We start from the raw sequence: 24,828 nt of genomic DNA, 5'->3' as shown, positions 1-24,828 counted from the left end.
TCCGTCTTTTTCTTTTTGACAGCGAGAGAGCGAGACGGACGACGCGCTGTCCGCGTGGTTCTTTTTCGCTCGGCGGTAGCGAACGCATATATACTATATACACAGCCTGACAATAATTAATTATTAATAATATTTTTTTGTTCAAATATGCGTTTTGTATTCGTGCAGAGAGAGAAAAAGAGATCGAGAATATTTCTCGCGACCGAAGCATCCATCTTTCCATGCAATGAAAGTCGAAAGGTGTGTATGCAAATGTGCGTATTTGCTCTAGTCGCTGCACGCTATTTGATGCCTTATGGTATATTGCTCTAAGGTCTATAGTGGGTTGAATAATTTGGTATACCTTCCGAGTTATGTTTCGTGCGGCGAGGTGAAAAACAATCAGCGCGTTTGTTTGACGCCTCCCGCGGGGCCGAGAGCAGCTGGCAGCACCGTCGCTCTGCGTATCACTCACTTTTGGCGAGCACGTGCTCGTCCGCTGTCAGCTTTCACTAGATTTGTCCAAATTTCGCGAAATTTCCGCTCGTTCCGGCTCGGGGGCGACCGTGTTATAAAATGCAAATGAGACATTTGAATATCGGACGCGGCAAGAAAAAATATGATAAAAGACCTCTGCGACACGCGGGGTGAGGTGACTCGTACCTGTGTTTGCGTTCGAGCCGCTCGCTCTGCATGCGGTGGGGTGGCGCTCCAAGTTTCTCCACGTTGCGTGATTTTTCTTCCAACCTTAGTCAAACCGTAACATCACCTTCGACAGAAATGACGTTTATGTTTTGTAACAGAACACTCGCGTCACATTTTGACAATCGCGTTTTGTTATTGAATTGAAAAGTGAATTGCGATTTCAATTTGTTATGAACAAGTGTTAAGATCGTCTGTGTTGATAAACATTTCCGCAAAGACGGCTCCGACGTGGAAGATGAGATCGAAACCTGTCGCCAGGAGGCTGCCGGCACAAGGTTAGTAGATACATACATATATTCAGTGATGTGGCTAAATAAGTGACTTTATCTACCCTCAATAAATTTAATATAGAACGTTTTTGCTTAAGATGGCTAGCAACATTCCCGATATATTTACAAAATAATTTAAATATTATTTTTTTAATTTTAATTTCTATTAAAAAATATTTTTGACCTCTTTATTTTTTTCTTTAAGATTTTTGTAACAAGATAGCGAATCAAATTAGCTAAATAAGAACAAATTTGCACTTTCTACAAAGTTTGAGACAGGTTACATATTTTTTAATAATAGCTTTAAAACAATGTTAAATTATTAATTCTTAAAAATATTCACTATTATTTTTGAAATATGTTTATAAATTTTTGAAGTGTACTTGATTCTAATTCATTCTATCTTTGAATTCAAAGTTTCCCAAAATGTTCCTGTATATGTATTTTAGTGAGCGGATTATTGCACACACGAAAATTCTGATTGTTACATTGTCGAATATATTTTACTTTTATTTACAGCTTTATATATTTTTCTATTTTTAAGTATTTTATTTGTGTTATTATATAAATATAAGAGCTGCATACCTTCCAACGTAAATTACTAATATAATTGTAAAATATTTTTTAAACATGATATTTTTAATTACAGTCATATCAATAGATGTTACATATATACATTATTTTTTATTTTGATGTATTCTTAAATATAATGTATGTTATATAGAATTTTTGCAATTTGAAATTTTCGCTGTGCGCAATTTAAGTCTGCGCAATAATAACAGAACCATGTATTTTGTACAATAAATTAAGGCTGCTGCTCTCTCAAATTCTAATCCAGTTATTTTACAATACATCTATAAGGTCAAATTTAATATTACAGTGGCCATTTCAAAATAATGCGTTTTTATATTTATATAAAAAAATATTAATTTGCTAAGAATATATTCGCGATTTATTGCTATCAAATTAACATACATTTTTCTTTACTAATAATTAATTTTATTAATAAAATAAGTTTTTTAATGCTTTATTTCTAAAGATCCAGTCATATCATAAGCGGTCGCGCCTTGTCGTGCAAGAGAATTGTACCCTTTCAATTTTTTTTTGTATTATTTAATCGATTTCTTGACAATTCTCAGCTGTAGTGATTTCGCTAAGATTCAAAAATATTATTTTAATTTAATTTAAGCTTCATTTTTGACAGCCTGTTGTTGCCATAAAGCATGGGTTGTGATTATTTTTACTGCCTGTTTTAAAATGGCTGATATGTTTTCTATTTTGGTCAGAACCAAATGTTCCTTAATTAATGTAATTTTTTTTTTTAAATGGACCTTTTCTATTGCATAAAAGAAGCACAGAATATTTTGTAAAGGCGATTATTTCGTGCGGTACCCATTTGTTATTATTTTTTATTACTAACACCCGTGATCTTTATTTTCAATGCTCTCGTACCCAGTACGAAATTTTTAGAGCCACTATTGCTTTGTTAACGAGCGGTTTCTCTAATTTGCTTATATTATATGTATATTCAAAAATTAAATTAAATAGTACTAAACACAATTAAATGCCATTTTTATTAAATTATATAAATAAAAATATTTTGATTGTGACTGGCAAAAATCTAAAAGAACTGGGTTCGAATCTCAAATGCACCCTTTAGTTTTTTAATATCTATTGTGTCTGTGGATTGGGATTAGTGATTATTATATAATAAATTTCCGATCGATCATCTCAAATTAGGTTTTTTTTAATCTCACGGATGAATATTGTAATACATATTTTAAATTAAATAGTGACACCTTGATTTCAACTGTCGTCTCACTACTTAGTAGTTGTAAGTATTGATACTCTATATACACTCTAATTTTTTTTTTAATAATTATTGTTTTTTTTACATAAATTTGTCGATTATTTTGTATGCTAGTTTTTGTCAATTCCAAATTATTGCACAACTGTCATAATGGGTTTTGAAAATATAAATAGCGGAAATTCCCGACTTTACTCAGACCCTTTGTTATTGAAAACTGTATAAAAATAACCTATAATGATTTTAAATAATATAGTTTTTTAACCTTTTAAACGCCAGCGACTTTTTAGTGAGTCACTTGTTATTTCTCTATACGCGTCAGTATCTCTTTCTAAGAACATATATAAAATACTTGTTTAGTGATAAATATAGCTAGTACAATAATATTTATTAATAAATAAAATTGTGAGTAATTCGTTAATTTGTTTTAAAAGAATATTTTGTTTAAAAAAATATCAGCAAGTGACTCACTGGTGAGTCGCTAGCGTTTTATTGGTTAATATATTATATATGGCAATACATCCCATTTATTACTATTTATTGTAAAACAATTACAAAAATAACACTTTTTGCTTTGTTATCTGTAGTAGAAGTTATTAATCCCTTGATACGTATATATATACATATAGGTATAGTTAACCATGAGAAAAGCAAAGTGATTCTAAATTTATTCCATCATTGAGAAAGAAAGTCTTACTGAATAATGCAATATTTTGAAAGTAAAAGGCATGTCAGTTAGTATTAAAGAAATGTGAGGAATGAAAACATATTTGCTCCATAAAATAATATTAAAATGTATATCGATGGGCTTAAGTGTAAATTTGTTTACTCCATTTTTCGATTACTACTTTTAAATAGGTGCTTTGAAAATTTGTACTCCAAATTAACAAGTATCATAAAATAGGGTCTCATTTTAAAAAAAATTATGTCACTTAAAGTTAAAAAATAAAGTAAACGTCAATAAAAATTGTGTGTAAAATGATCAGAATACTATTATATTTTTCAATAAATTTAAATAAAATAAACATTTTATTTTAATTTTTTTCTTTACAAAAAATTACGATTTATAATCTCATGTAGCGTACTAAGTACTGCTGTATAATTTTCGGTAAGCATTCTGGATTTTCAATGATTTTTATTCCTCTAGAAATGGGATTTATTCTTTACCCAAATTGTAGAAAAATTAACTTTGCATTTTTTATATTTCGAACAATATAAATATAAAAAATATCTTTGAAAAAACGAGATCTTAGTTCGCCAACGTTCCCATACAATTTTGCAATCTGTCGATTCTCACGCGGAGCGGTGTCTTCTTATTTGCATATTTATGTAGTTATTCGATTGTTAAAACGAAAATAATGCCGATAATAGTAGTTCTGAAAAATATAAAAAAAAAATTGCCATTCAAATACTTCTAACTTCTATTAAAAGATTTCAAGAAAGCATGCATATTTTCAAACATCTGGCACAGACTCGCCCCTTCTTTTGCAGCGGTTGTAAAACATTTAAAAATATTCGTGCAAATCTATTTTTTAACAAAAAATAGAAATGTACTGATTACTGTGAAATGAGAATTCTCGTTCTGGCATTATTTTAGGTTACTTATAAATAGTGTAATATTTTTATTATTTTCAGTTCTTAAATTTATTATTTATAAGTTAATAACTCTATGAACTGTAGTGATATGCAAGGTTATAGTTTTCAAAGAGACAGTGAAACTTGAATATAAATTTTATATTTATTCAATCCCAGTGTCAGATTTTTGCTTGTTACGATCATATGACAAAACTTTAAAATATAAATTAATCTTTATTTCACGCTACTGAATTTTAAATCAATGTTTGAATTATACGTTATATGTTTGTAAATTTCATAAATTTAAGTATATTTATCTATTTAAAAAAAATTGCTTAGATAACAATATAAATTTGGAAAAAAATTCACCTATTGAAAATTAAAAAAAATATTGCGAAATATATCAATTAAAGTTTTAGAAGCGCGTATCTGATTTTTTAGGGTGAATAAAGACACTGATGCGCGCGTGCCATCAAGTGTCTTCGCTCTTTCCTGATTGGTAGAGATTGTTCACGCCCTCACCAATGACAAGATAGGACAGCAAACAGATAACAAGCACATCGCACGAATTTCACCTTAATACCCACCTACATAAATATTATTTTTGCTTGAATTTAGATTAAAGATTCTCAGCTCGTCTGCGCATGACTTTTTGAATCTTTGATAATAATAATAATATCAAGAACGTTTGTATTGTACAGGTGTACCACGATGAGTAGATGTCCTGAGCTCAATAAAGAGGTGCGCCGGCGCGGTGCTCTTCCAACATCTCTGGCAGGGCGTGGTTGTTTATCTGACGGGCTCAAATATAATACAAAAATGTTTTTTTAGCGATTGTTGCAGCGTTATAGCAACAATGATAATACAAATTATATCTGTAGATAGGTATAGTTGTTTTACAAATTAGTTTTTTGATTGAATCTTATATACAACCATACATTACAATCAAGCCTTTGTGGTTAAAGGTGTTTATCGATAAAGTTGTTGTTCTGTGGCGAATTTAATGGCGTTCTGCATAATTGCAGCGCATTGTGTCTATATGTTTAGAATGGAGTGACTTTTTTCGCATTGTGTCCCACAAGGCGAGGGTTTACTGTTCTATATATACTTTAATACGAAAGCTTCTACTATATAAATATACATCGTCTGTATTTGAAGTTTAACGTGTATTTAAACACAATTTAGTATATATATTGTATACATAATAACAATTGTTCATTCTTCAAAGATGTTATGTATATTATATGGGTTTATTCAGAGGTCACGAATTTGAATGTATGGTTATTTTTAAGACGAAATGCCTTCTCCTTGTTTTAACACATTCTGATTAATATACTGTTATTTAGTACATATCTGGGAGCATATTCATATAAAATTTTGTACCAAACAGTAATAATATCAATCTTTAGTAGAGTCGCTCATAGATCGTAGAGAAATTATTTTATATCTATAAACTGGAAGCTGGAGTCACTATGAGCTTAATTAGAATATTCCACACCGCCACTTTTGTGAAGATATATCCGTTTCCTAAAAGTGTAACTATTTATAAACTTAGCTTTACATTTTATAAAAGTGTTTCTTTGAAAACCAATACATTTATACAATTTTTTTATAGGAAAAACAAATATCTCATATTCCAATTTATGCCAAATCAATGTATAAATTACTGACCCATATACTGAATTAATCGAATTTCTATTATGCTCTATTTAGTTTTAGACACGGTTTGTCTTTAATAAAAAATGCACACCATTTAACCGCAAATACTATACACATCCAGATAAAATTTGATATCCCTGTGCCCGGGTGAATTTCCGGCACATTATAACTGAAAGGATCTCTTCCTTCGGCCCTTCATTGTCGATGATGTGCTTTTGTGCGTCAGTCGAAAGATGATAAAGGGACGTCTGCATCCGAAATATAGAAACAAAGCAAAAAAATATTCGCAGATTCACCGACAGATAGTACAGCTTCCCGCATCCTCCTTCCTGTCGATTCTTTCGCGCGACAATACCCGGTTCCTTGGCCCTGTTGAATTAACGATGATGAATGAGAGGATGAATGGTAGTTATGCAGGGGAAAAAGGTTGATCGACCATAATGAACGACCCTGCGCTGCTCTTCTTACAATATACTGTATGTATTTGTGTTTTGTGGGTCGAATAATGGCGCTCGTTTGTTCTTGCGGTTTGTGTACACTAAAATGTTTGAACGATACGCTCTTTGTATCCGACATGAAAATCCGATTACGCCAGCAGTAGAGATTCCTTATTTTTAGTTGATTCCTAAATACTAAATATATATATGATAATTTTCATAATAATCCAAAAATTTATATTATATAATATATCCATGAGCAATTATAAAATATAGCAATATATTGATACAGAAAGCAAAGCTTCAAAAAAAAAAATAGAAATGCTCAAAATACGTGTCTGGTAATAGGTGTGCTTTTTTTAATAAAATTTCATCAAACTGGTGTTCGAAGTTCGTTACTTCCTATCTGTTAATGCTACACTTGCATCAATATTCTAAAAACGTTGTTAGAACTGCAGAGCTCCGCCGCAATTTTTTTGTAGGAATAGAGATTACATTTATTTTTAAAATTTTATTACCATGAGAAATATTATATATATATAAAGCAGGTTGACATGAATGATGATTCAATCAACGCCAGTTGTCGTCGAAATGACTTTACATCAGTGTAAGTTTGATATATGAGCCCTGTTTTAATCTTAAGTTAAATTCGTTGAGAAGTCCCATGATATTTGCAGCAAAGTCTAATTAATAAAGCCATTAAGTATTTGATAATAAAAGCCAAGGGCGGATTTTTTCGTTCAGAATTTTTTTTATCGCTCTTCTGAGTTCAAAAAATATCAATAAGACAATACTTATTATATATATAATAATATATTTATAAATTTATATGTTTAGATCAAAAGTTTATTATCTGAGTGCAAATCATTATATTGTTATTCGGGTTGCTTTTATTAAACATTTTAAAATAGGAATAGGTATGTAACAATTCATTTACAACAATGGTTTATTTTTTCTTGGAATTCTATATATCACAAAATATTATATAATTCTGAAATTTGTAATATTTAAGAAGAACGGACATCTTATAAAGTCAATTTTTATTCTTTCCTCCCTTTGTGTTTTCGCTCAATGCAATGGCTTTCTTTGATATTTTTTCTATGTATTTACGCAATTATTTGACAAAGATGTTTTTTTATGCTACGCCTCTGAATTAGATCAAAAAATATTTTCTTTAATAATATTTTTGGATCGGTACTAAATATACACTTTATTATTATTTTTAGTACACAATCTATGTCCAATATTGCTATTTTAGAGATTATATTTATGTATTATCCAATACGATTCTGAAGCGTTTTAATTAATTTGTGAATTTATTTCCGCTCGCTCTTCGTTCCGGTTCGTCCCGTTTTTTAGGGTCCATATCACCGGGTTTCCTTTTCCCAGGAGCTTCGCCCCCTTCGGCGGCAAAACAATGCTCGGTGGCCGTAACAAAAACATTAGAAACAATAACTCGAACAAAACTTCGATCGCCTCGCGTCGAGCTCTTTCAAATTGAAAAAGTTTTTATTTGAAGGAATCAAGATGGCCAAAGAAGAAGGAGCCTCTCTCCTGTCGGTGAGGGGAGAAAAACGGTCTCCACAAAGGGTCTCCTTGTGTTGCGTGACTTTACGGCTTCCCACCGCCTATTAAAATTAATTTGACATTTTTTTAACCCCGCTGGGGAATAAAAGCTCTGAAATTTTATAAATAACAGACAGGAATGTGAATAAAAAGTAAATGAAACAATAATATAACAACAAAACATATATAATGTAAAAAGGCTGTTTATATAACAACATCAATGGGATAATTATTGCTCTTGAAAATAATACACAGCTTATTATTATTGGATATTTTTAAAACCTTACAAGTCTATATTGAAACGTTTATTGTTTATTGTTTGTCATCTTGATTATTTGTATTAAATGTTATGAGTTTTTATATTTATATTGTATGATCTATATTTATCGAATCTTGACTTTTACAATAGCTTTATATTTTTTTATCCCTTTCTGAATTACACAAAGTTTAACTAGGATTAAAATTATTAGTCATATAAAAATAGCGATACAATAATAATATATTTTTACTAAAATAAAAGAAAGACAATAATAAAACTTGCACAAGCTTTATATCTCAATATTATGGAGATCTTAAAATGAGCTTTAAAATGCTTATATGTATATATATTTTAATAGAAATACTACTTATTACAAAGAGTCTAATGAAAGCACAAAAAAAAGTTCAATCCCCTCAGAGACCTCAAAATCACTTACAGTCAATATGTTTTACTTAAATTTCTATTTAAACTGTTTTTTTTTAAAACAGTAGTTATTAAAAAAATCAAAGAAAAAAAGTTGGGATTTAAAAAATGTTTCATAGCATATTTATTAACCAAATAAAAATACAAGTCTTTCAGCATTTGCAACTAAGAATTATTTTAATGATCTAATTTTTATTGTATTAGTTCGAGGGTTTATTTTAGAATAATTACTTTTAAAGGCAGAAATTATTTTTTAACAGCAATTTTATAAAATAAAAATGACGACAACGAAGTGTTTGAGTTGTGGCTTATTTAAATATATTAAAGGAACTAGAAAGTTATTATTATGCCTACTTTTTGCAATAATTATATTTTATATGCATTATTGTTGCAACATGAAGATTACCATCTGATTACTCTTAAGTTTTGGCAAGTCCTTTTTTGCTTTTATACATATGCTATATCTAGATCCATCATAGTATAAGCAAAATCAACAACTATATAAGTAGTGAGACAATAAACTGAAATCAGCTAATTTGCATATACTTTTTGGTTGTGATAATCTATGTTTTTTTTTGCTTTTTCAATCACAATCATAAGATGCACTTTTGCAACATATGACTGTAATTATGCATTCCAATATAATTGAGTGCTTATTATGTTATTGTACTTATTTTTGTATTACACAACTTCTAACTGGACAATTTTTCTTCTTCCAAATATCATCATTGTTATTCGTATTAGCAATGATCTCTATAGTTTTAAAATCATTGTCTTGTTCGTTATTATATTCCAACTAATCCATATTTTATTTTAATATGTTTTGAATTATTAAAATTGCATATATTTCGGAAAATTTATCAGGTATGAACACATACTGGAAAATAATAAAGAAAATTTTGAAGAGTACAGAAGACTGAATGAATGCATGATTCTCGGAATTTTGCCTGAATGCAAACAGTTGGTAACCACTGTCGTTCTGGGAGCATGACCCGTCGTCTCTGGTTGCTCGGGTTACGACCCATTGTTCTTACATCGACAATGCTCCATCCAGCCGGAGGGACACTGCAGGGCGATGTAGAGTCGTAAAAGTCAGCAAAAATGTCGAGGTGGCCAAGTTGGAGACACGATCCGTTCTTTGACATGTCTCGAGAAACAACGCCAGGCGAATAAAACAAACACTGTCGAGTCGCGAGATGTATTTCCGTCTGCGTTTATTGACTGCGCCTCGTCGGGCGCGATCGATTAACCCTCGTCGCTCTGGCGACTTTTATATTAGCGAACGATTCCTTTTCTTCTTGGCACGTCATGCAGATGGACATTCCTCGGGTTGCAGCCAACCGTTTTATAATGCAGCCCGGGAGGAGTCAGGTACGGTACGACGGTCTTATTTTATTTATAGGAGCTCTGTAGCATTGGGTCATGCACTTAACAGTGAAAATAAATATGCGAGAACCATTGCGCACATGTCATAAACATTTTCTCGGTTGTCACACACGTTCGTTGCATTGTTTGCAAAGAAAGTTCAAGGATCTGCGTTTACGCGCGACTTGGCCGCGAAGAAACAATTTACACTTAACAGATTTTGTGTTGGCAGAGCGAAATGTGTTGACTTACTATTGTAGATTCAGCAGCACAATAATCTAAATAATAAATAAAATTAAATATTATTAATTTTACATGTTTTTAATATGATTTTCGGCAAGGTTTTGGTAATATCTCAAAATCGAAATTTGATCAAAACCAACAGTTAAATATATCAACTAGCTTAGAATATTGCCTTATTTTTTTGCGTAATCACTCATTCGTAGCTAAACTTTGATTAACTTTAAATATATTTAATATGGTTATTTTTCAGTATTGAGTATTGACTAGTATTTTCGCCGTGTCTCATTTGGTATATATTTGTGGTTAGCAAATAATGCAAAAAACTTTAGATTCAACTAAATTTATGCTAGCATACTGGTATATGAATCTTTAGAGTAGCGTTGACGTGCATACATGGTTAAGTACATTTTCAAGCTACTGGTAGAGAAGTTTTTTAAATGTCTTCTTGTACAAAAACCCTAGAATTAGTGGTTAAAAAAATTATTATTATTTATTTATTTATTTTATTAATTTATTTAGCTTAATAGCTAATCTTTACATCTAACAAATTTAGTAAACATATATAAAAATATATAAAAAATACATAACAGAAAGAAAAAATAAAAATATGCAATAATAAAGACTTAATATTATAATTTATTTCTATATGTACGAAGGTGTTTTTTTATTCCATTTATGAAACCCGTTATATTTTTGCTGTTTCGGATTTCTCTTGGAAGACTATTATATAAATCAAAACCTCCGTACATAATTCCCCTAGCCGTACTCGTTTTCTTATACTTAATTATCTTTAAATTTTCTCTATTTCTAGTATTATATTTATGTACATCTTTATTTCTTATTAAATACTTATTAAAATATTCTGGTAACATATTATTTTCTAACTTATATATAAATACTAAAACATTCATACTCAATATTTCTTGAACATTCAACCATTCTAATCTATCAATCATACTTTTACAATTAGTTAATCTATTTTTATTTAAGATTACTCTCATTGCCCTATTTTGTAATTTTTGCAACATTTGTTTGTCTAATTTATTTAACATATTTAATAGTGTTGCACAATAATTAAAATGGGGCAATATTATACTATTGTAAATTATTTTTTTTGTATTTATACTTAATATATTTCTTAATCTAGATAATAAACCTATTTTTCTACTATTTTTTTTTAATATGTAATTACAATGTTTTTTAAAATTTAATTTTGTATCAACAATTACTCCTAAATATTTTATATTATCCACTATTTCTATACTAGAGTTATTTATTACTATTTTGGTACTATTATCTAGCACATTTTTATAATTAATAAACATACATTTAGTTTTATTCTCATTTAATTTAAGTACATTATTCTTTAACCATATTTCTAATATACTTAATTAATTATTTTAATTATTTACAATTTCTTTAATGTTATCACCTATGCAATACATTAATGTGTCATCCGCAAATAGATGAATTTTACATTTTTTCACGTTATTAACTATATCATTAATATACAAAACAAATAACAATGGTCCCAATTTAGACCCTTGTGGTACTCCATAAGACACTAATTTCTCTTCAGAATATACATTATTTATTTTAACTTTTTGTTTTCTTTTATATAAGTAATTATTAAACCATCTTAAAACTATATCACTTATACCTATACTCTCCAATTTCTTTAACATTATTTTTCTGTCTATTGTTTCGAAGGCTCTCTTGAAATCCAAGAAAACTGCTCCAATGATTTTGTTTGTATCCTTAGCCAACAGCCAATCATTTATCACTACTTGTAATGTAGTTTCAGTCGAATGCTTTTCTCTGAATCCCGATTGTTGTTCACATATTATGTTTTGAGAAGTAATAAATTCCTTTAATTGTTTGATTACTACTTCTTCTATTATTTTTTCTATACACGGTAGCATGTTGATTGGTCTCATTTCTTCAACTTTTTTACTATTTTTTATTTTAGGTATAGGTACAATAGTAGCAATCTTTAAATTTTCAGGCATTTCTCCTAAGGAGAGTGCTTTATTTATTAAATAATTTAATTTAGTTCCTATTATTTCCCATGTTTCTTTAATTATATTTATATCTAGTTCATCAGTACTAGTTCCTTTTTTAAATTTACATATTATGTTATGAATTTCATCTAATGATACTGATTTAAATTTACTAAATTTTACAATTATTGCTTTATTATTATATTGTACTAAATTACTAATCCTTGGTATTGAATTCACAATTTCTTCTATGCTCTCAATGTAATATGTATTCATTCTTTCTGCTATTATATAAGGATCTTTTTTTTTAATAATATATTATGACTAATATATTATTACAAAAATCTGAATAGGGTTAATATACCCCGTTTCGCTGGAACTATGGGTTTTTTTCGTTTCGTATGGTAATGGTTAATATAAACTTAAATTAATAAAATACACAGTGTAGATAGAAAAAAGTATAATAAACAAATTTAACCTCCTCAGACCTGAATTTTTATTTTTCGTAGATTTTTTTTATTAAATTATTTTTTTTAGTACAATATAGATGCATAATTTTTTTTTAATATTTGTAGAAAATACAGCAATCAAATTGTAATACAATAGAACTTCAGTGGTACAAATTGCTTTTATACTCTTTATTTGCAGCAGATATACTGATTTAGTTAATTGACAAACTTTTCTGAAAATATCGCCCATATAAATAATAGTTGAAAAATATATCCATATATATATTTTTTAGTAATAATAAATAGTAAATGATTACTCATGATTTTAATACGTATCATTTCACGTCTGAAACGAATCTGAAGCCATTGTTACGATTGTATATATACTGATAATTAAGTTTTCGTTTTACGACTACGTGAGTAATAGCTCGAATTTTTGCGGAACGAATGGAAAATAACGGCGATGGACAAACTTTAGATTTAATGGTTTATAAGCGACTTTTATTCGACTTTTCTTCAGGGTTCAGCCACCCTAACCTGACCGATGATGACGTCATACGTAGACACATAATCGATTTTCAGCCAATTAATGTGTCACGCCGAGCTTCATAAAAATAAACAGCTTTTTCAGTTTCAGTACAACATTTTTTTTATATAAAATCAATATTCAATGCAAAAATATGAACACGTATTTATTTTCTCATCTACTTTATAGATATTTTTACGACTTTAAAATATTATCAAAACACGTGCCAATCGCACGGAGCGCGTGCAAAATAATTAAAATCCTCTACGCGAGCTATTTTATCGTATCTGTGCGCGCTTTGATTTATAGATTGGCAAGGCGAGACTGCGCCATTTGCGCCAATTTATTATTCTATATTATTTTACCAATTTCGTTACGGTGTTTGGTGAGTATAATTGCATTATTTGCACACACCATGCAAGCGGACAAATGCTTGCTTATCGTAGCTTTTGATAACAATAGAATACACGCGCATTGATAACGAAAACTTGAACGGGAAATAAACTTTTGTTCTGGTTTATCAGCAAGCTAGCATGAAAACACAGTTGACATTTACGAAGAAAACGCAGGTGATATTTGTATATATTATATATAGTCAGGCCTGCCGAGAGGGAGGGGGAGAGGAGAGGACAAATTCCCGGGGCCCGTTCCCCTTGACTCTGGAAAAAATCATAGCAAGAATATATGTATAAAAAAATAAAAAACCGACCTCAAATAATGAATTTGAACTGAACTACAGATGTTTGAGATGTATGTACTGATGTATTTCAGGAATAAGTTTTTTCAGCCCTTTTTTATACATATAAAAAATAAAAAGAGCGGAACATTGCCTTCAAGAGCACCCACTTTCATTCGGTTTTATGTGATTATTCCTAAAAGAAAATCTAGAAAAAGACTCGAATTTATCCCGAATATATTTTTTAAAATATGTCATTTCAGTAAAATCATATTGAAACACATTTTCTCCAGTAGATATATATGTATATATTTACCTGTGAAAATATAAATTATCTGGCAGGTGCTAGTAAAATTATATGATTACACTTTCCTTTTTTGAATGTGTATTTTTGGCAAAGTTATATTTTCACTAGTAAAGTCCAAATATATTTTCTCCAGTGGAATATGTTTCTACTAGCGAAAATATAATTTAACTGATAGGTGCTAATATACTGCTCTAAAATGTCTATGAAACTCAATTTGACAGTTGCGAAACGTCCACCAAGAATAACTACAGACAGACTTCGCATATCACATTTTGCTCTATAGTTTGTCTGCATTTCGATATTACACTATGTTTTAAAAATATGATAGTTATCCTTACCGATATTACTATGGACTTTTAATATAAGAGGGCTAATCAAAGTACATTAAAACTGAATTTTGGTCAATAGAAGAGCGTAAAAACAATTATCACTTCTCAGAAGGCAAAAATTCACGCCAAAAGCAATAAAATCGGGTCAGCGTCGTCGCAGTGCGACGGCGCTAGCACGATTTTATTGCTTTTGACCTGGACTGGAAATTCAATATATGGCAACACTGAGCAGCAAAGAAAACACGACTAATTATCATATAAATATTATGAGTAGATATTTTTAATGCCTAATTAAAATATTTCGCATAAAATATGATTTGAGAAAATATGTCGCAATGGTGGTTCATTTTTATATTTATTTGTAGCATAGAAAGGGTTAACTCGTACCTTTTATTATTTATTCAAGAAATTATATTACAATGTTAAAAATATATAAAATGCCATTTTTGTCATGAGGCCCAGAATCATCGTTTTCCCAGGGCCCTGGTTCGCTTTCGGCGGTCCTTAAGTTTAGTTTAAACTACTGTTTTTATTTGAAATACAAAAAACATGCACTTTAAAAATTAAAATACATGAAATTACAAATTTATCTGTAAACTTTATATTTTAGTAATAAATTGTAAAAATATAGGTACATTTGTGAATGTCTAAATATCTTAACTACGCTTTAAATTGTTGCTGTTGAAAAGTTTTGGTTCAATCACTGCAAAGCATTGAGAGTGCTTCATAGGCTTTTAGTTCAAGTCGATAAAATTTGAAAAAATGAAGGCACTTGGTATCAGAAAAGGTTTGGTTCGATCGCTACAGATCATTTTAGGGGCTCTTTGTCTATCTTGATAAAATAAAAAATAATAATTGGAGGCGCCGGGCATCGATCCCGGTACCTCTCACATGCTAAGCGAGCGCTCTACCATCTGAGCTACGCCCCCGGTGACAAGAAAAGAGTTACAATTAAATTTGTAGCAGATTTTGAACCAAATAAAACTCGCTTACCTTGCGACTTTCACTCATGCGGTACATATATGTATCCACGTAAGTAGTTACAATTTTCGTATTTAACGATTTTTAGATATAATATAAGTATTAAAAACAGACCGCAATTATAAATTTAGAATTATAGAGATGCTTATGAATACACAAGATAGAATTACATTTTAAATTTCTTGATCAGACATAATACACTTTGCCTAACATTTCTTTTAATCTTCATACATATTCTTAACAAAAAACGTTAAAACTCGGCAAGTCATGATGATCATATTTGTATTATAAAAATAAAATTAAAATAAATTATTTATACATACATTTGATTTTAAAGTACTTATTAAAAATATGTAGTTCATTCTTAAATATATGTAATGCTTACCTTGTAGTCCTTTTCTTCCTAAATAAAATAGAGCATGTAATAGGATCATTATTTCTATTGACGCTATCTCAAATAGTTTCCAAGCATATTTAAATATTAAGCTATCTCTTTTTTGATGCATATCTTCTTGCAGTTCCGAGTATTTTTATAGTTCTGAAATTCCATCAGAACATCGATGCTCTTTTCCATTGAAAACATAATTCTCTTCTTCCTGATATTCTATTTTTTTTGCCATTTTAACAGTTACAACTAAATTTGCAAGAGATTTTGAACAAAATAAAACTCACTCAATTGATATTTTTGGCCAAAATAAAAAAAATAGTGGTGTAAAAACTAAAACCTGTTTGCTTACAATTTTCATCATTTTTAAGACAGATTTGCAACTGATTTTGAACCAAATAAAACTCACTCAACTCGCAACTTTTACTCATGCGATACATGTATACTCATGTATGTATTTATAATCTTCATATTTCACATGGATATCAAACGATTTTTTGATACAATATAAGCCTTAACGGAAACAATACTGAAAGCCGAAAAAATAGCACGCGAATATGCATTTAGAATTCTAGGCTATATGATTGTTTTGATTTCACATTTACATGTAGTATTTCACTGCAAATTAAATTATAAATAAATATAGTAAATATGATTTTGATCTTGTAACTTAAAAAATGCTATAAAAATATTCATTAGTCTTGAAAACTATTAAAGTAATAAGAAATATTTTTAAGAGATTTTTATATGATATCTTTTTAGCAATAAAATCTGCAGTTTAAATGTTAACAACTAGCTAGATATGATGAAGGAATAAAATAAATATCTGAGTGGCAAGTGATTAACACAGCAGCTAAAATTTTGACTGCAGATAAGTATAAGCTAAATGCATTTCTAAAGAAAAATAATAATAATACTCGAAAGTGACTATTATTTAAATATGACGATTTTAAGAATATGTATAAAATATTATTATATAAAATATGTTTTTATTACTAATATGTTTAATCATAACTATGCACAGCAATTCGATAACGTGCACAAAAGTTAAGCGTTAGTAATCAAATAGTTTTTAATCACGTATAACGACTAAAAAAATATAAAAGCAAATGGGTACCGCACGAACTGAATGAAAATAAAAAAGTCGTCATTGCAAAATTTGATCTGCGCTTTTTTTACGCAATAGAAACGGTCCATTTATCGACATATTGTAACATGTGATGAAACGTGGATCCATTAAAAAAACAGAAAAAAGCCTGAACAATGATGAAGCAATTTAAAAGCACCAAAAAACGAAACATTTACATTTTTTTTGTATACTCGTTTATTACAAGATTAAAAATACATGCAATATAATTAAGTACAAGTTGCTTGTTTATAACCATGTTCTGGTTTACAAAAGAAATACCATATAGATAAAATAAGACTAATAGTAGAAAAAAACATAAAATAAATAAGAGTAAATTTACAAAAATCTTTAAAAATAAATAAATTATTTACATAACCTGGAGCTACTAAATAAATAAATCTGTGCTTCTAAAACAAGCTGTGTTCAAGTATTTTATGTTTATACTTAAACTGATTCTGGAGAATAATGGATTAATATGGTCTCGCGTAATATTTTTTAGTATTTTACGCTATGTTATGGCAATGTTATCTAATTGTCGTTATTACAAACTATTATGAAGTGTTTAAGGTTAGTGTAAGAAACTGTGTTATATATTATTTTTACCGCTTTATTTTGAATGTTTAGATACATTTAAATTACTAGTGTTACTCTATACTATTATTAGTTGTTTATATAGTAAAATTTTATTTCTTCCTGTTAATGCGCTTTTTCTGTTAAATATCGGTTTTTCAGCCGCAATAGCAGCAAGTCAATTAAACGATATATGTAATGAATTTAAGCTTATATACCTATATATTTGATACTCGCCCTCTATTTAATGCAGTTGTCTTGCTTACTTTTAAGAGATGGAAACAAGGGTTGTCTGTGTGTTGTAAAGAATTATGCTTTATTTTTTTATTTTAATTTTTCATTTAAAAAAATAGTTGTCAAGTTTTGTAATGAATTCAGAGCATATGTTTAATTATACATATATATTAAAAAATATTTTTATTTTGGTATTTGTTTTATGCTTTATGTATATAATTGTATTTTTGTATTAGAAATAAAAAAATATAATATTTTAAAGCACTATAGTTAATCATTCAATCAGAGTCTGATTGTCTTTGTCTCCGACTCGCTGACATGGTGTGCTTTGTTTGAGAAGGAGGCTTCTAAGGTGTTCCTCCCTTCGGTCACCACCCTGTCGTGTCCGATATGAGTTATGGCGTCGGAAGGCAGTGGCGTGTCCGTCCAGCGTGTGTGATGACGAAATTGCATGTCATTCTTTTCCTTCGAGATTCATGTGACCTGTTTAAGGCAGTGTCGTGACGGACGACCGGAAGGTGGCCAGCTCACACACACATGAGGGTAATTTTATTGACGATTATGTCTGATATGTTCAAAACTACCCCTTCGTCTTCAATACTCCATAAATAAAATTCATATACTATGTACATAGGTCTCCAAGATAATTGCAAATGGTTGTAAATCTTTACCTGGAGACGAGGCTATACATAAACTGTTTTCAGAATGTAGTGAAAGTTAAAAATAGCAAAAGCTGTGTCAATTTGCTTGAGAGCGATATTCATGAGTAAATATATTCGCATATACCTACATTTTGTAGTATGCATTTTAAACCTGAGCACAGCTGCTAATAAAGTTAAGTTATTATGTTACCAGTATTTTTAACGGGACGTTGATGTTATAGGCAATGGCAAAGCAGCAGATGACATGATTTGAAAAAATGGAATTCGCAGGAACAGTCCAAGAATACATACACTGAATACATATTTTTTATTTATTAAGAAAATCTATTATTCATGTGTGTTTATGAGAATCTCTCAATAATTTTCGAATAGCAAAACGAATTTTTTCAATAGATTTTATATCGTTATATTAGAATATTCTTTGGTCAATGTAAAGTGCAGAAAAGTTTAAACATAAGTTAGTGTCGTATGCGACTAATGTAATTGTTATTATCTTCCTTACTTGTATTTGCACTACCACTCCCTTCCTGTTCTTTTTGAGTGACAATAGAAACGATATCCCGGAAACCCCGGGTCATTTGAATTGTGATTAAGGCCACCGAGAGCAAACCCGGACCCTACGAAAACAATGATTCCGGGCCTCATACAAAAATGCCACTTTATATATTTTTTGATGTTATTGCAGCAAGAGCTTTAGTTACATACCTGAACATATTGGGAGTTGCATCTAAAGTTCTTGGTATAAAAAATCTAAATTATAATGTATTTATTTTGACAATTTTTACATATTTATTCCATTTTTTTATTTAATCTTAACGAACTGTGAACGTAACATCGATTTAATCAATTTCATTGAACAATGATTCAACATATGTCGATCCAAAAAATGACGGTAAGTTCATTGATTGATTTAGCTGATTTATGTATAATGATTCTTCTACCATCTCAATTAAATATAATTTAAAAGTACACGTTTTAGTAATTTAAAACCATAGTTAATCATATCGATTTCAAAAAAATATAATAAAAATTAAACTGATGGTTTTTATGGTATTAAATCAGCAAATCATTCAACAGGTTCTTAAATTTTATTTGATAGTTAATGAAACGCCATTTTAAGCGAGGAAAGTGATTGAATGTCTTTTCTATTATATTCTTTTGGAAAAGTTGTATTTTTCTTTTTAATCTAAAAATGCTCTGACTTAGTTCTGAAATATTCTTGTTCCTATCTTACGGTAATATTTTTTTTATAATAACATAGGTTTAGAAGGTTGAACCGGGTCGAACCGAAGAATGTCGAACGATCGAATTAATCATACTGTATGGCTCGAGTGTATATAACAATATTCAGAAATTAAAAAAATAACAAATATTTTTTATTTATTGGTTGAGCCGCATGCGGCTCGCGAGCCACAGTTACCGTCTTATAAAAAATTAAATCTTATTTTTGTTATTCGTAGAGTATATCGATCGTTAAACGCATAGAATTGCCATGATAAAGTCTGCTATTGTCATGTGGAGCAGCGTTGCCAATAATATGTAAAAATTCCATTTTTACAGCCGTTCTGAATATCCCTCGTGCATTATAATAGTATAACAATAATCCTGAGAGGTGACCGTGAGATTTCGGTCGACTCTTAATGACACAATACAATAGTCAATCTCCAAACAATTAACTCTATATCAATTCCATAATCAAATTCAACCCTTCGTCCAATAACGAAAGGGTCAACTCCATTAAATCTGGTCAAACAGTAGCTCTATGGAGTCACGCAGATACAACCATCGATTTAGTGTCACTCTCCATAAGCGGTCTAGCGCATGGGTGGTACCACCCACGCAACCACCCTTATTTTCCACGACGCCGCGTCGGATTCCGCAGAAACAATAAAAAATATGAATATAAGGTTATTATATTCACAATCTTATCACTGGACGTTATCACGGCCATTAAGGCAACCCCTCCTTGTGTTGCCGGACAATATGACCCCGTCGCTTTCTCACCCTTTTCCACTTCTTGCACACCATAGGATTTGAATAAGCCACAGGGCGACTAGGAATCTCCTTATCGCCCGGTTCAAATCGTACGGCACGGGCCACTCGAAAATTGGACCGCGACACTGCCGCGTGGTAATTATGAACCCGAGTTCGTGACTCGACGGAATTATCTGAAATGATAAAAGTTACATTAGGCGACATGACAGGGCGGTCCGAAAGATCGCGGCTCGAATCTTGAAAAATGAAATGGCGAAAAAGGGTGGATTTGATATTTTTATTTAACGTACTGTTAGATGTCTTATGAATTTATCCGTTCTAAAATATTTAATTGCATTGATCTTATATATTTAATAACTTATCATATTAATCATATTACGATCAAGTATTTAAAATTATTCATATTAATAATAAATAATATTAATTATGAATTAATTTGCTGGCTCTTTTTATTATTGTGAGGTAATACTTTTAGGTCTAAATCCAAACATTTACTACTATAAATACTTTTGATTGATAAAATTTTGAGAAACATTCAATTTCACCCATATCTCAAATACATTAGCGATATTCCTGGAAGTCATTTCTGTCAAAGGGACACACCGTTTGAAGTAAGCGGTCTTCTCAGTGACTCTTCACATTGACATTGGTTCCGGTTCCTCAAACGTGAGCGAACCGTTGCAAATTTACAAGAGCAATACGCTATCTGAATGGTTATTTTCAACTGAAGTTATTTCAGTGGTCATGAGTCGCATTACCAATTGTCCACGGTCTGGTGCTCCACAACCGACGCCGAATATGAATTTGTTTCCGCTAGAATGTCGTTCACTTCACTACCCCTACACGAAGGGGTTGCTAAATTATCTAGCACTGAAATTGAAACATGAAAAAAGGCTCTTGTGTTATTTCATCATATTTTTGTTGTAAATTTATTTCATATACATATATCCTCATACATATTTAGAGAATAGTCAACAAGTATAAGTCGTGAATAGGGATTCCAATCCCGGGCCAAAATTTTGATCCCAGGATTTCGGTATTGCAATTAGTCGATCCCGGGATCCCGGGACCAGTCCCGGGATAATTTTCATGTTATTTTATCGATAAAAATAATTTAAAATGAATAATACAATATATTTTTACATCTGTTTTTTATAACGTACAATGTATAAAGTACGTATAATTTTAGTCTTGGACTTAAAATAAAAAATAATATAATAAAAATAAAAAAGGGAAGGTCTTATATATTTATTTGAGAAGAAAAAAATGAGCTTTTGACAATGTATGTACATACCTATGTACATTCATAGACAATTAATTGAAAAGATTATTTTGAATAAAACTCACGAAGTAACATCAAAGCATCAAGTGTTTTATCATTTAGCCTTGATCTGATTTTGGTTCCTAAGCAGCCTGCTGCTGAAAAAGCACGTTTAGACTCACAGCCTCAAAGATTCACAGATGACACGTGCAACTCGCGCAAGTTTGTACACGAAATATAACGATGTTGTCAATAATAATTCGATTGTGCTTGATAAATCAACCAATCCGAAAAATTCGGGATTATGTTTTATAATCCCGGGACTCATCGGGTATTGAAAATCGTTCGGGATCCCGGGATCCCGGGATTCGGGGATCCCGAAATTGGATTTAAATTCTATTTAAATCCAATTTATCATCATAGATTAGATTTTCCTAGATTTTTTAAATCTCACAGATGCATTTGCTGATGTATATTTAAAATAGTTATAATTAATAAATTATATATCACTGATTAACTTAATCTTAACGCATTGTTACAACATAATATGTAAATGTACAATAAATTGATTTAACGTAAATCAATTTTATTTTCGTATCAAACGGAAACAGGTGATTTTTTCTTTGACGCGTCTATAGATTTAGCTCACCAACTATATCCCCTTTTTCCTTATTCGTGCTTTTTCCATCACCACCCCCTATGTGCTTTGGTTGCGAGTCGGGTCCGACAAAAGGACATGCGAACTGTCCATTTCAATCTAGGCAACCGAGAAAAAAGGCCCGGTTAAGATTAGATAGCCGCCTTTGTTGCTCACCCCTATACCGCTTAGCTCGTAAACGCTCCTATCCACGCTCGGAAAATCGAAGGAAAGCCATTGTACACATCCATTTTCTCTTTTACCTCTCGTTTCATTGTCGATCGGCCTTTGTTCTGCAAAGCAGTGAATAATATCATTTCGGTTTATATTAACACATAAGCGGATCGGCAGTTAATTGATTAAAACCTTAACAACTTAATATCATCATGAAAAATATTTTTTTTTTACGTTGAGTCAAATTAATTTTATTTATCTTTTGCTCATTATGATTTAATTTAAAGCTTAGTTTCAGCCTTTAGAAGTATAACAATGTAAAATCTTGATACTCATTTATACCATAAAATATAAAATACATGTCTGTCTTTCTGTCACAAGAACTTCTCCCAAACGGTGAACAGTAGCGACGTGACATTTGCACATACCATTCTGGCTGTCATTTCTGTGGGTCAACTATGCTATTTTGAACTTTCAATGAATTTGAATCTAAGCCGGTTAGTATGTAAATAAAATTAATAAAGAAATTTATAAAGTAGTTTTTTGTAAAGGTTATTATTTTATATGATTTATACTAAAATTGAGACTTATTACTGAAAAAATAGTATTATCATAAAAATTCCAGTTTTTAAATGCCATATTTTTTCAGAACATGTTGTACTGTGTTAATTATAATTATAATATAAATAAACCAATACTATCATCGGAGAAAATAATTTCTGGTAATTTTGTCAAATGCAGTATTTGTTTTAATTTATTTTGCCGAATTAAAAAATAAAAATTTCCGACGATATATAAGTAATAAAAATAAACTAATACTGTCATTAAAATCAGCGATTATAAATTGTATGTCTTTGTGGCAAAAAAACAATAAAAAAATATTTTACAGTATTTTGCATAGTTCTTAATTCTATTATATGTATATCATTTGATAATAAATGTTTTCTTTTTTGTCTGTTATTTTTAGATGTCACGTTAGTTCTTTAAGCAGTTCATGAAATTAAGTAGTTTAACTGTTAAATTAGTTAAAATAAAGCTTATAACTGTCTGGTCTTTTTGTCAAATTTAAAATAATAAAAATGACGAATTTTACCGAAATATTTTTTTTTTAGGTAAATAGTGTTGTTGTATCTTTGTGTAAACCGCAAGTGAAAAAAAGTTTATATTTCTTTATCATGAAATGTTTAATGATATTTTTTGCTATTTACTGTATACTAAGAAGTGATATTTGTTCTTAAAACACTTATTTTATACAATAATAATTATAATTATAACACAATTTAAAACATTACGAATTCATGAATATAAATTTATTTACTTAACTATCTAAATTTAGTTAAAATAAAGTTAAAAATCTTAAAACGTTCTAATAAACTATTAAATTGAATTAAAAATAAATTCTGTTCATCATTCTGTAGAATCCAATTTTTTTAGTTCGTTTTTCATTTTTTTAGTTAGTCAATTCTTGGCATAATTGTAGATGATGCAATTCGAAGAGGTGCCTCTAATTGAATGCGAATTTTGGTTTTTATTGACACCATTTTCAAGAATATTTTTTCACAAAGATAGGTTGTTTGGAATGGCCGAATTCCGGAATTCCGTAAATTCCTCATTATCACCCATTTTGATCCAAAAAACATCCAATGATTCATTCTTAAATATTTTTTTAAAAGTGATAATTTCAGCTTAAAATCATAAGGAAAATGATTTCATGCTTCTTAATCTAATAGCTATTAAGGTGTCTATTTTCATATTATCAAGATAATGATTTAATCCAACTTTAACGGAATAAGTGATACCATCAGCGATATTTTAAAATAAACAACCTTCAAATTAAAAATAATAGTAATCAAAATAATCGTTCCAAACCGTTATTAAGCACCACTTACGCTTGTACAGATAAAAAAGCCAATTTCATACGAATCGTATTAATGCTAATTTATTCACATTAATTTCAGAGTTAATTTTTCATCGTACACATTTATGGGTCAAGCACACGTAATGTGTAATTATTAACGTTATTTCATATAATATATAAAAAATACAGGGCTTGTATCTAAGAAGACACGAAGGGTGTAAATCGTGAAGGCCCGTGGGCGTCGGGGTGTTGAAGTGGGCGCCAAGGGTCGTGGGTTGGGGGCTGGTATTTTGTGGTGCCCAAGATAAGCAGTGTCTTGCGTGACTCTGTGACAACAGGCACTGCCTACCTAGGATGTAAGTTATATC

General features: G+C 30.0%; 1 protein-coding gene and 1 non-coding gene across 2 annotated transcripts in view; one reads left to right on the top strand and one right to left on the bottom strand.

The window, feature by feature from the left end:
* The first annotated feature begins 392 nt into the window (after nucleotides 1-392).
* LOC148229903 (transcription factor hamlet-like) overlaps nucleotides 393-24,828 on the top strand; it is a 146,160-nt gene continuing 121,724 nt past the window's right edge. The window contains exon 1 of the mRNA XM_088198294.1: nucleotides 393-959. Coding sequence (XP_088054420.1) covers nucleotides 920-959 — 40 coding nt within the window. The 5' untranslated portion in view covers nucleotides 393-919. The remainder of the gene's footprint in view (nucleotides 960-24,828) is intronic.
* On the bottom strand, nucleotides 15,431-15,503 carry TRNAA-AGC (transfer RNA alanine (anticodon AGC)). Its single transcript has one exon. It is a non-coding gene; the product is annotated as a tRNA-Ala (tRNA).

Source organism: Plectrocnemia conspersa, unplaced genomic scaffold (assembly GCF_051122295.1).
Source record: "Plectrocnemia conspersa isolate PC_06_02 unplaced genomic scaffold, ASM5112229v1 ptg000011l, whole genome shotgun sequence".
Classification (NCBI taxonomy): domain Eukaryota; kingdom Metazoa; phylum Arthropoda; class Insecta; order Trichoptera; family Polycentropodidae; genus Plectrocnemia; species Plectrocnemia conspersa.
Note: the sequence above shows the minus strand (reverse complement) of the source record. Positions and strands in the feature narration are given on the sequence as shown.